General features: G+C 44.8%; 1 protein-coding gene across 1 annotated transcript; it reads left to right on the plus strand.

Moving 5' to 3' along the window:
- The first annotated feature begins 1,335 nt into the window (after positions 1 to 1,335).
- VIM (vimentin) lies at positions 1,336 to 12,285 on the plus strand. Its single transcript, XM_024253816.3, has 9 exons — positions 1,336 to 4,715; positions 5,380 to 5,440; positions 8,313 to 8,408; positions 8,495 to 8,656; positions 9,418 to 9,543; positions 9,894 to 10,114; positions 10,541 to 10,584; positions 10,988 to 11,073; positions 11,924 to 12,285. The coding sequence occupies exons 1-9, from the start codon at positions 4,153 to 4,155 to the stop codon at positions 11,963 to 11,965; spliced, it is 1,401 nt and encodes a 466-aa protein (XP_024109584.1). The 5' UTR covers positions 1,336 to 4,152; the 3' UTR covers positions 11,966 to 12,285.
- The last annotated feature ends 454 nt before the right edge of the window (positions 12,286 to 12,739 follow it).

A 12,739-nucleotide genomic window follows, 5' to 3' on the forward strand; every position in this document is an offset into this window, starting at 1 on the left:
TCGCAGCAAGATCTGTGTTAATCATCCCATCTCTTCAGTTCCTGGAACACAGTAGGTCCCTAAATAATAAGTCTAGCACTTAATATTTGTGAATTGAACTGGTTGATAGTAAGCAAAATTTTGTTATCAAGGCAAACAGAAAAGAGAAGTGCATTTAGAGGCAGAAAGGCCTCGATTCAAATTCTTGTCCCCTTCTTCCCGCCCCTGCTAGTCATACAACCACAAGAAAATTGCTAGCCTGCATCTTAGGCTCCTCATTAGTGAAATGGATGATCAAGTCTATCTTGCAGGAGGGTGTGAGTGCATTAAGTTAAATTAAATATATACACAGTGCCTGTCATTCAGTTGGCATCAACATCACTTATTATACTATTTATTATTACCTGTATTTCCATGGAGTTTAGGTTTTGCTATGGTTTTCATGCTCTCACTGTACCCTCCTTCTTCTTTCTAACATTCCATCCAAACAGTCCTGCTAGATGCTGTTCTCTTGGCATGGATAGCCAGCTTTCCCAAAGCCTCCATACGCCACTAAGCTTCTGTCCACACGGCTGGCTGGTCCGTCAGTTTAAGTCACCCAGTTCAACTGACATCATGACAGCTTGCAAATTCCAAAATCACTGTTGGTAATTTATATGTGGTAGTGTTTATGCCTGGCCTATGAATTATACCACCGTGTCTTTATTTATACGCAACTTGCATCATGCTGTGTTGAAAGCAGCTTCCTAGTCCAGCACTTAAAAATACTTCTCAGATAGGTTTTCATAGCAATCAAAAAATAACCACAAAACCCGGGAAAGCTATGTCTGTGTACCCAAAAGATAGCTAAGAACACAGTAGCATAGAGAGCAGGCTGAGTTGTCTCACTCGAGGATGTGAGTTCAGATTCATTGACCTCCCTGACTGATGACTATCACCCATTGATTGAGGCACTGTATATCTTATCTCAGAATGAAATGAATTCTTTAGTCTCATGAATTCTACGTGAATGAGTGAAAGTGTTTCTGTAACTTTCACTTCTCTTACAGCCCACCAAAAACAATGGTATTTTCTAATAGGAAAGACACATTGAATGCTGTGTATGTGTGTATGTAGATGTGTGTGTAGTACATACATATACTTTATTTTGAGACAGGTTCTCACTTTGTTGCCCAGGGTGGAGTGCAGTGGTGTGCACAGCCCACTGCAGCCACAATTTCCCAGGCTCAAGCAATCCTCCTGCCTCAGTCTCCCAAGTAGCTGGGACCACAGGTGTGCACCACCATACCTGGCTATTTTTTTTTGTTATACACACACACACATATATATATATATATATATATTTTTTTTGTAGAAATGGGGTCTCACTATGTTGCCTAAACTGGTCTAAACTCCTGATCTCAAGCAATCCTCCTGCTTTGGCCTCCCAAAGTGCTGGGATTACAGAACACCTACGCTTTTACACATTCTATATGCATCAAACAAACATATGTCTGTGGCAACAGAGCAGCTTATCACAGCCCAGAGACTTCAGAATGGGGACAGGTTGGAAAGAGGAGCCACCTATCCCTGAGATGATGAAGAAGACCAGTGCCCGTTCCAGGAGACATCACCACAGCCCTGAGGAATCAGCTATGGGCACCAGGAAGGCACAATGCCACACCGCGCCAATGCCCTGTCCTCCTTTTCCATAGTGAGTCAGTCAGCAAGCGTCCCCTGACAGTGCCGCCGCATTGCCCTGGGATCGGCACTGCATGTAGAAGTGAGTTCCACACTCTCTTCCTCCCATAGGGAGATCACTTTTCTCATTCTAAGGGTTCCAGGCAAACTCACAATGGTGACATTTGCTGATCAGTGGCTTGAATAAAGGGCTCTCAGAAAGCAAGATGTAACTCAGAGCATAGGCCTGTCCTCCAGGGCACCCAGCCCCAGGAATGCTCTTGGGGAATGACCTGCAGCCTCCCAGTGAAAGAGAGAATAAAAGAAAGCCCCAGCAGGCGAGCTGGACAGTACAGAGTCCTGTAATTCCACCTTGGCAAGCACCATTTGCAAGAACGAACTGGGATAAGGTAAACAAAATATTGCCTAAAAGAGGCTTGTCCAAAGAAGTCAGAATAAGCTCTTCATTTGCCTCTAAATTATTTTTCTTAAATACCAGGTAACCTGCAGTACTCCCTGCCCTCACCAAAAAAAAAAAAAAAAAAAAAAAAGAGAGAAATACTTTTTTTTCTCCTATCCACTGCAGAATCAATTTTACAGTGGTTCTGCAGTTAATCCTTTCAGTACACCATAAATCTAAATACCCAAAAACCTGTGCTTTTTCAATTGCTACTAAATCACAAGAAGACTGATTTACATAGGCTCCTTTTATCTCCCTTGGCGGGTAAGTGCTCAGCTCTGCTCGTTACTAATATTGAAACAACAGCCCTTGAATTGAGTGATTTCCCTAGAAAGGTTAAGGTGACCGAATCTGAACACTCCCTCCGTGTCTTGGACAAGAAGTTTTTTGCTCCGTAGACAGTTTTATCCCCCTCACCCCAAGGTCAATTGCACGAAATCTTTTGGAAAACTGGACCTGTGACATTTCCCAGACAAATCACCGTGAACCCTGTACTGTGTGTGCATTGCTGTCCTAAAATTAACACATAAATCCATTGCCACCAAACATTCTGTCATTTGTGTTATATAATTGCCTTTCATTTGAACTCATTAATCAAATTGGGATTTTTAAGCAACACCTAATTAATTCTTTAATTGGCTCACATTATACCTTTAATGACTTCCACCAGGGTAAAAACCACTGATCACTGAGTTCGATTTTGAAACTACGGACGTCGAGTTTCCTCTTTCACCCAGAATTTTCAGATCTTGTTTAAAAAGTTGGGTGTGGTTTCATGGGGGGAGGGGGAAGAGCGAGAGGAGATCGCAGGGACGGGGGCGGGGACTCTGCAAGAAAAACCTTCCCGGTGCAATCGTGATCCGGGAGGCCCACGTATGGCGCCTCTCCAAAGGCTGCAGAAGTTTCTTGCTAACAAAAAGTCCGCACATTCGAGCAAAGCCAGGCTTTAGCAAGTTATTAAGAACTTAGGGGCTCTCTTGTCCCCCACAGGGCCCGACCGCACACATCAAAGCGATGGCCCAGCTCTAAGTTGGTAGCACTGAGAAGTAGCAGCGCGCGAGGAGCCCGCGGAGACTTGAATCAATCTGGTGTAACGGTTTCCCCTAAACCGCTAGGATCCCTCAATCGGCGGGACAGCAGGGCGCGGTGAGTCACCGCCGGTGACTAAGCGACCCCACCCCTCTCCCTCGGGCTTTCCTCTGCCACCGCCGTCTCGCAACTCCCGCCGTCCGAAGCTGTACTGAGCCCGTTAGGTCCCTCGACAGAACCTCCCCTCCCCCCAACATCTCCCCGACAAGGCAAGTCGATGGACAGAGGCGCGGGCCGGAGCAGCTCCCCTTTCCAAGCGGGCAGTGCGCGCGGCTGCGCGAGGCTGCGCGAGGCCCGAGCCCTGCGTTCCTGCGCTGTGCGCGCCCCCACCCCGCGTTCCAATCTCAGGCGCTCTTTGTTTCTTTCTCCAAGACTTCAGATCTGCTGGATTCCTTACTCTTTCCTCTTCCCGCCTCCTTTGCCCGCGGGTCTCCCCACCTGACCGCAGCCCTGAGGCCGCCGCGCGCCTCCTCCCACGCCCCTTTGGCGCGGTGCCACCGGACCCCTCTGGTTCAGTCCGGGGCGGATCCCCCCCTCACCGCATGACCCCGCCTTTTTCAGCACCCCAGGGTAAGCCCAGCTCAGACTATCATCCGGAAAGCCCCCAAAAGTCCCAGCCCAGCGCTGAAGTAACGGGACCGTGCCCAGTCCCAGCCCCCGGAGCAGGAAGACTCGAGGGCGCCTACACCCCACCCGCCCACCCTCCCCGCTTCTCGCTAGGTCCCTATTGGCTGGCGCGCTCCGCGGCTGGGATGGCAGTGGGAGGGGACCCTCTTTCCTAACGGGGTTATAAAAACAGCGCCCTCGGCGGGGTCCAGTCCTCTGCCACTCTCGCTCCGAGGTCCCCGCGCCAGAGACGCAGCCGCGCTCCCACCACCCACACCCACCGCGCCCTCGTTCGCCTCTTCTCCGGGAGCCAGTCCGCGCCACCGCCGCCGCCCAGCCCATCGCCACCCTCCGCAGCCATGTCCACCAGGTCCGTGTCCTCGTCCTCCTACCGCAGGATGTTCGGCGGCCCGGGCACCGCGAGCCGGCCGAGTTCCAGCCGGAGCTACGTGACTACGTCCACCCGCACCTACAGCCTGGGCAGCGCGCTGCGCCCCAGCACTAGCCGCAGCCTCTACGCCTCGTCCCCGGGCGGCGTGTATGCCACGCGCTCCTCTGCCGTGCGCCTGCGGAGCAGCGTGCCCGGGGTGCGGCTCCTGCAGGACTCGGTGGACTTCTCGCTGGCCGACGCCATCAACACCGAGTTCAAGAACACTCGCACCAACGAGAAGGTGGAGCTGCAGGAGCTGAATGACCGCTTCGCCAACTACATCGACAAGGTGCGCTTCCTGGAGCAGCAGAATAAGATCCTGCTGGCCGAGCTCGAGCAGCTCAAGGGCCAGGGCAAGTCGCGCCTGGGGGACCTCTACGAGGAGGAGATGCGGGAGCTGCGCCGGCAGGTGGACCAGCTAACCAACGACAAAGCCCGCGTCGAGGTGGAGCGCGACAACCTGGCCGAGGACATCATGCGCCTCCGGGAGAAGTAAGGCTGCGCCCATGCAAGTCGCTGGGCCTCGGGAGGGGGCTGGAGGGAGAGGGGAACGCCCCCCCGGCCCCCGCGAGAGCTGCCACGCCCTTGGGGATGTGGCCGGGGGGAGGCCTGCTCAGGGGACAGCGGAGAGCGGGGCCGTGGTTGTGGCGGCGCAGCCCCGCCCAGAACCCAGACCTTGCAGCTCGCATTTCCCCCTCTGGCCCCACACATTGCCCAAGGACGCTCCGTTTCAAGTTACAGATTTCTTAAAACTACCACTTTGTGTGCAGTTGAAGGCCCTTGGGCACAATGAGAGCGAGTCCTCCAAACTTTTAGAAAGTTTCCTGCCCCTTCTGGCGGGCTGCCAATCACCGGGCGGGAGAAGGAAGGAGGGGAAGGCGGTGGAGGGAGCGAGACAAAGGGATGGTCCCTCGGGGGCGGGGATGGCGGGGCTGTCCAGCAGGTCTGTGCGGCCACCGTGATTGCCCCTCTGCGCGGTGCCCGAGGTTCCGCTGAAACCTGCCGAGGGCAGCAGGTCTGAAAGCTGCAGGCGCTAGTTGCGCGGAGGTGGCGCAGCTGCTCTGCAGGCGCAGAGCGAATACGTGGTGGTTGGGTGTGGCCGCCCCGCCCCTGGCGGTTTCCCCGTTCCCCTTTGGTTAATGCGCAACTGTTTCAGATTGCAGGAGGAGATGCTTCAGAGAGAGGAAGCCGAGAACACCCTGCAATCTTTCAGACAGGTTTGTAGACTCTCTTCCCACTCGCAGTTGCCTGACCCCACCCAACACAACCCACGAGCAATTCTAAAAGTTGCTTAACTGACGTCTAAAAAGTGCAAAACTTCAGGGCTGCGCGTAAAGCCCTCTAGTGGCGGGAAGACCACAGATTGGAGCTTCTCATGATTAGAAAAAATATTAATAAAACCCCTTGAACGATTTTTTTTTTTTTTTTTTTTGAGACGGAGTCTCACTCTGTCGCCCAGGCTGGAGTGCAGTGGCGAGATCTTGGCTCACTGCGACCTCCGCCTCCCGGGTTCAAACGATCCTTGAATGATTTCTAAGCAGTTCCTTGGGACATAAAAATCTTTTAACTTTTTACTTTGTTTCCAAAATGTTGCACAGTTTTGCAACACATTGACCTTCTGGTTTCGAACGGTTACAATTTTAGATTGTGGTTTACCAAAGTCAAGTTGCTTAATTTTTACAAGGCCACAAAAAGCGCAGTTATGCCCTGCAGTTTAAAATGGAAAACGTGTTGGAAGATAAGAAAACTTAGTTTCTAACTGGAATGGAGCCAGCAAGTTTCTTTTCTTCTTTGCAACTTCTATTGTGGCATTAAAGTTCGGTGGAAGTATCACTGTGCACAACTATTTTGTGATCTAATAAGGGTGAAAAGGAGCCATCTGTCCCCTCGGCTGAGGGGTATTAATGGTTTCTATGGGCTTCACTATGGAATGTAGATACAGACATTCTGGCAAATGTGGCTCTGGACAGAAATAATAGGAGTCTTTGTGTTCCCAGGGAAGCTTTGCAACAGGCTATATTCTTACTGAATATGTAATGATGTAAGCACGGTTCTAATTGGACACAAGTATTTGCTAACATCCGTTATCTAATATCTGGCCTAGACTTGAGAAGTATGTAATGTAAAAAGTTTTTAAAGCTACAAGCATACCTCACGTTTTGAAAGTCCTTTTTTGATTGGGTTCTTGTGTTCTTTAGCACTCTCGCCATAAAAAATAGTAATAGTAATAAACCCAAGGCTGAAAAATTGAATTTTAACTAAAGGGTTTTTGTGCGTGTTTTTTTTTTTTTTTCACCAAAATTAAATGGACTTACAGAATTTTTAACTTAAAATTGGAATCCAAAAAGCCAGAAGATCTCCATTATAGTTTATAGTTTATTCCCTGGAATATTTACTGGGATTAACTGCAAAGCACTCTCAGATGAATAGTGTAGTATAACATTTTGAAACTGAAATACATTTACCAAATTAATTTAACCACAGCAATGTGTGGTTCGTTTTAGTCCTTGAGCATTTTTGATTATCATACCTGTCATGTTTTCTGCAGAGTAGTGAGTTAATGTAAAACAACATCAGTACAAAAGATCCTCTGTTTCGAGATTAAGCAAAATTTCTCATTCTCTTCAATGTAATAGAATACCACATTGATCTTTCTTTGGAGGTTAGTAAAATATCTTTTATGGTTTTTTTTAGGGCTTAACAAGTAAAAATGAATGTTTTCATCAAGTCTGATCTTTTTATCACCCACTCTTCATTCATTTTTCCACTAAGGTGATAGAAAAGTCTCAACAGTTTAAGACCATAAGGCTATAAACTCCAAATATAGTTGCTGACAAGATAAGCAATCCTCACGCATCTGTTTGAGAGGAAATAAAAATCTTAGTTGCAAGATTACATATTCTGATTTGGAATGTTGAGCTTTACAAATGGAAACATAGAAGGACAGCTGAATCCGCAAAAATCCTTCATGTAGTTTCATTCTCTGCAAGCTTGACCAGTCATTCTGAAACAGGCTAACTGAACTGATACAGTGGCCAATGAAAAAGACACGCCTTTATAGGATGAGTCAAACGAGTTTTAGAAGAAAAATCCACCAGAGAAAGCAAAGCAAATACAGTTCAGAGTTACATTTCTTTTCCATTTTTTCCTGAACTGAATCTTTGGTGTGCATATTCTGAATTGGGTCATTGAATATAAATCTAGCCTTGTACAATGGATGCCAGATGACTACATATTTGCTTGGCGCCTAAGGATAAGTTTCAGAAGATTTGAGTGGAGAAAAAAAGCTAAAACTCTTGAAGCACAAGTTTCTGTTCTCCATGTACTCAAGTGTACATGAAGTTGTGAAAATTTGTCCACTTCTATCATCATGTTATTCCATGAAATTACAAACCAAATCTTAAAAATGTTGTGGCATAGATTTTCTGGATTTAAAAAGTAATTACATTAAATGAATTACTTTATTTTTTGAGACAGAGTGTCACTCTGTTGCCCAGGCTGGAGTGCAGTGGCACTATGACGGCTCACTGCAACCTCTGCCTCCTGGGTTGAAGAAATTCTCCTGCCTCAACCTGCCCAGTAGCTGGGACTACAGGTGTGTGCCACCACACCCAGCTAATTTTTGTATTTTCAGTAGAGACGGGGTTTCATCATGTTGGCTAGGCTGGTCTCGAACTCCTGACCTCAAGTGATCCACCCACCTTGGCCTCCCAAAGTGCTGGGATTACAGGCATGAGCCACCATGACCAGCCTTAAAAAGTAATTTTAAAATGTCACTGGTAAAATGTGGATTCGGTCGTGATTGAGTGCAGTTTACCGTGTGTGGACATTTATTTATTTTAAAATTGTCCAATCACCACCTTGAGTAAAACACAAGGAGTCACAATTAAAATATATTAGTGAGCAGGAGAAAGCACAGCATATTATAGCACTGAATGATTTATAAACCTATTCAAGGGTCATAAAATATGTCAACACCTTTTCTATAGTAAGAAGACTAGGTTCAGATGGTTAATCTAAGACAAATAAAGGAGATAAGCCATAGACTTTTACATCCTCCATGTCCTGTCTTTTCTCTTTTCAAAATAGGATGTTGACAACGCATCTCTGGCACGTCTTGACCTTGAACGCAAAGTGGAATCTTTGCAAGAAGAGATTGCCTTTTTGAAGAAACTCCACGAAGAGGTTAGTGGAGTGACTTTCAGAGAATGAATGGGGTAAGGCAGCCCCCACGGTTGGCAGAGCTGACCGTCTGTCTGTTCTTTTTGCAGGAAATCCAGGAGCTGCAGGCTCAGATTCAGGAACAGCATGTCCAAATTGATGTGGATGTTTCCAAGCCTGACCTCACGGCTGCCCTGCGTGACGTTCGTCAGCAATATGAAAGCGTGGCTGCCAAGAACCTGCAGGAGGCAGAAGAGTGGTACAAGTCCAAGGTAGGAAACAAATCAGTGCGGCTTCAACCAAAGAAAAGCATTGTGTTCTCAAAACCCCATACCTGTGTGTGATTCCTAAATATCCTCTAGCTCCAATGCAAAGCTGGCTTTGACTTCTTGCTCATATTGTGTTTGTTGCCACAGCCTCCCGACCACTCACATCACCTCCTTTATTTATTTATTTATTTTCTTATTTATTTATGAGACAGAGTCTTGCTCTACTGCCCAGGCTGGAGCGCAGTGGCATCATCTTGGCACACTGCAACCTCTGCCTCCCAGGTTCAAGTGATTCTCCTGCCTCAGCCCCCTAAGAGCTGGGACCACAGGCAAGCACCACCATGCCTGGCTAATTTTTGTATTTTTAGTAGAGATGGGGTTTCACCATGCTGACCAGGCTGCTCTCAAACTCCTGACCTCAGGTGATCCACCATCCTCAACCTCCCAAAATGTTGGGATTACAGGTGTGAGCCACCACGCCTGGCCACATCACCTCCTTCAGAATAGCAGACTCCCCTCCCCCCTAACCTTGCCTCCAAGTAAACCCCAATGCCATACCTTTGACCTCCACTGTGTTGAAATGAGCACTGTAGAGTGAACTCTGAAAATACTAATGTCAGTACTCCACTGCTCTTTCCCTGGCTTTCAAAACAGACATTTAAACCTATACTGGAAGACATTCAGTGAGAAATATGATTTTTTTTTCCAAGAGAGTCAAAAGACTTGAATGTGAGCAGTCTACATTTCTGTTTTCTTCTCGACAGTTTGCTGACCTCTCTGAGGCTGCCAACCGGAACAATGACGCCCTGCGCCAGGCAAAGCAGGAGTCCACTGAGTACCGGAGACAGGTGCAGTCCCTCACCTGTGAAGTGGATGCCCTTAAAGGAACCGTGAGTACCAACTCTGCAGTAAAAGAGGGAAAATAATGATCCATTCTGCTGACTAAGCTCATGGTGATACCTGAACAAAATGTTGAGTGAGTAAAAATTTATACCATAATGCAAAGAAAATGAGTTATCAAGACAGACTCAAAAGGGACTTGATGGAACTCCTGAAGGTTTTAGCTTGCATATATCATTGCTTCTAATATGAAGGACTTGGTACTTGCATTCTCCACCTAAAATTAGAGTGGTCACCATTTGCCGCTAATGGAAATTATTGCAGAAGGTCTGTAAATGGTTCTGGGAATGGCTGGGTTTTTCTGAGAAATAACACCAGACATCTTTATCACCTCCTGCAGAATGAGTCCCTGGAACGCCAGATGCGTGAAATGGAAGAGAACTTTGCCGTTGAAGCTGCTAACTACCAAGACACTATTGGCCGCCTGCAGGATGAGATTCAGAATATGAAGGAGGAAATGGCTCGTCACCTTCGCGAATACCAAGACCTGCTTAATGTTAAGATGGCCCTTGACATTGAGATTGCCACCTACAGGAAGCTGCTGGAAGGCGAGGAGAGCAGGTAGGGAACTCAGACTTGGATGCGTGAACAAATGGTGACCATTTGTTAGGCCCTGTGCCACTGGGCTCTAAGCACAGTGTCACATTTAATCTTTAGAAAGTTTCTTTGAGGTAACTACTTTCCACTTTTTGTAGAGGAGGAATTTGAATTGAGAGAGAGTAAGTGACTTGCTGGGATTTGAACCCACAACTCTGTCAAAGCCTCCACTCCTAACGCCTGTTCATGGCCCTGTGGAGAAAATGCTTGTAGTAACATATTTTAAATGTACTAACAAGACCAGTCATGGGAAAATGTTTCTGAAACAAATCTCTATGATTTAAAACAGTACGTTTTCTTACGTGACAAAAACAAAAAGTGTGTTAATTTGTTCCTAGTGGTTGAAGTTATTTGCCAAGAATTTTACTGTTTCTCTTCATCTGTTTATAGGATTTCTCTGCCTCTTCCAAACTTTTCCTCCCTGAACCTGAGGGGTAAGCATTTTATTTCCCCTTAAGAAAAACATCAGCAGCTTGTAACCACTGTGTTTATGTCAAAGCATTCATTTTTTTTAGGATATCTGAAAAATGCCATAGAAGAGAAAACTCTATAAAACATCTATAATTTTCAAACCCAAGTACACTGTTGCATTCTATGCTTTACGTTAAATGCAAACTCCTTTTTCCTTCTTCCTGCTGCAAGTACTATTTCATCCTGATGCTCAAGTGTGTCAGGGCCTGGGTTTGCAAACAGAGACTACTCTATAATTATTTGGGGAGCAGTACTTTACACAGTTGCCTCTCCCCCACAAATCATAATTGTTTCAGTAAAATGGTTACTTGGTTTTTCCAAGAAAAAACTCATTTTTACTCATTTTTGGCCTGTTTGTTTATTTAGAAACTAATCTGGATTCACTCCCTCTGGTTGACACCCACTCAAAAAGGACACTTCTGATTAAGACGGTTGAAACTAGAGATGGACAGGTTGGTATCTTTTAAGTAAAAAATAGAGTAATCTCAGACAGGAGTTGATATATTTTTAAATCAATGAATCTGCATCTCAGATACAGCTGGCTAATTTGAGAGGTTCAGGTTTCATTCATGCCTACTAAAAAAAGAATAGGCTCCTTCTTCCAGCAGTAGACACAGCCAACTAATTATTTGGCTCCTGGATGTGAAGTTGAGACAGCAATCTTCCTGCGCTTCAAAATTAGTGATTTGCTTTGGTGCTTAATTTGAAGTGGGAGTAAGCTTCCTTAAACCACTTCCTAAAGCAGCTACATGAAACAGCTTCACTAGACTACCTCAATATGAGGAATGTTTTGATCCTGGACAATATGGCGTCTTCCTACCTCCATACTTTATAGATTCCTAAATCCATCTATATAATACAAGCATGTGCCATATGATCACTTAGTTTCTTATTACTTCCCTATGCCAGGAAAGAAATAGTTGCAATTTATTGTAGTCATCATGAAATCTTCCCTTGCACATAAATTTAAAATGTACCTGCTGCACATTTTAATATGTTTTAATTGCTTTTAAACTTGGCTGTGTTGTGTACAACTATTATACCATCTTTTATAAACACAGTTTTTTAAAAAATTTCTTTTTGTAAGTTACAACATTCCATTGGATCCTTATATTGCCTGTAATGGAAGAGGGTCTTGTGTGTCTGCCCCTTCTAGCGTTCACTCATGCAGAAGCAACATAGGCTTCTGATTTGCACAATAAATTACATATATTTAGCAGGATTTTTATTTGCCATGATATATAGGATAATTTAATCTTTGGCATGTGGCATTATATTTATTTTGGTTTTTTTTTAAAACAGGTTATCAACGAAACTTCTCAGCATCACGATGACCTTGAATAAAAATTGCACACACTCAGTGCAGCAATATATTACCAGCAAGAATAAAAAAGAAATCCATATCTTAAAGAAACAGCTTTCAAGTGCCTTTCTGCAGTTTTTCAGGAGCGCAAGATAGATTTGGAATAGGAATAAGCTCTAGTTCTTAACAACCGACACTCCTAAAAGATTTAGAAAAAAGTTTACAAAATAATCTAGTTTACAGAAAAATCTTGTGCTAGAATACTTTTTAAAAGGTATTTTGAATACCATTAAAACTGCTTTTTTTTCCAGCAAGTATCCGATCAACTTGTTTCTGCTTCAATAAATCTTTGGAAAAATTCTTTTGTTGTGTTATTTATTGGATAATATCTAAACAATTCTCTACTTGGTCCTGTTAGTTAATTTGTCATTACAATCGTGTAACTTGATAAATTCAGGTTATTTATGCTTGAGATGTAGTTCTTAATTTTGTCATTTTTGATAGACCTCACTTCTTTTTATTATTACTTAAAAACATTTACAAATAAGTGCTGTCGAATAAAATAACTTGTACCAAAATGAAGATAGGTCTCTATAAAATGAGCTCAGCTCTGTGATTTTAATCATAACAAACAGACTTCCTAAAATTAAAAAATAAAAACTTTTTCAGTACATACAGCATATGAGTAACACAAATTCCACTTTGGGAGTTAAAGCATAGGAAGTTGCCAAGATATAGGGGCTTATCTTCCGCTAGCAAGATGCAGAGAAATGGAAAAAGTTCACCAAGTTTTTCTTTTATTTAAGACAGGATCT

Source organism: Pongo abelii, chromosome 8 (assembly GCF_028885655.2).
Source record: "Pongo abelii isolate AG06213 chromosome 8, NHGRI_mPonAbe1-v2.0_pri, whole genome shotgun sequence".
NCBI classification, from domain to species: Eukaryota; Metazoa; Chordata; class Mammalia; order Primates; family Hominidae; genus Pongo; species Pongo abelii.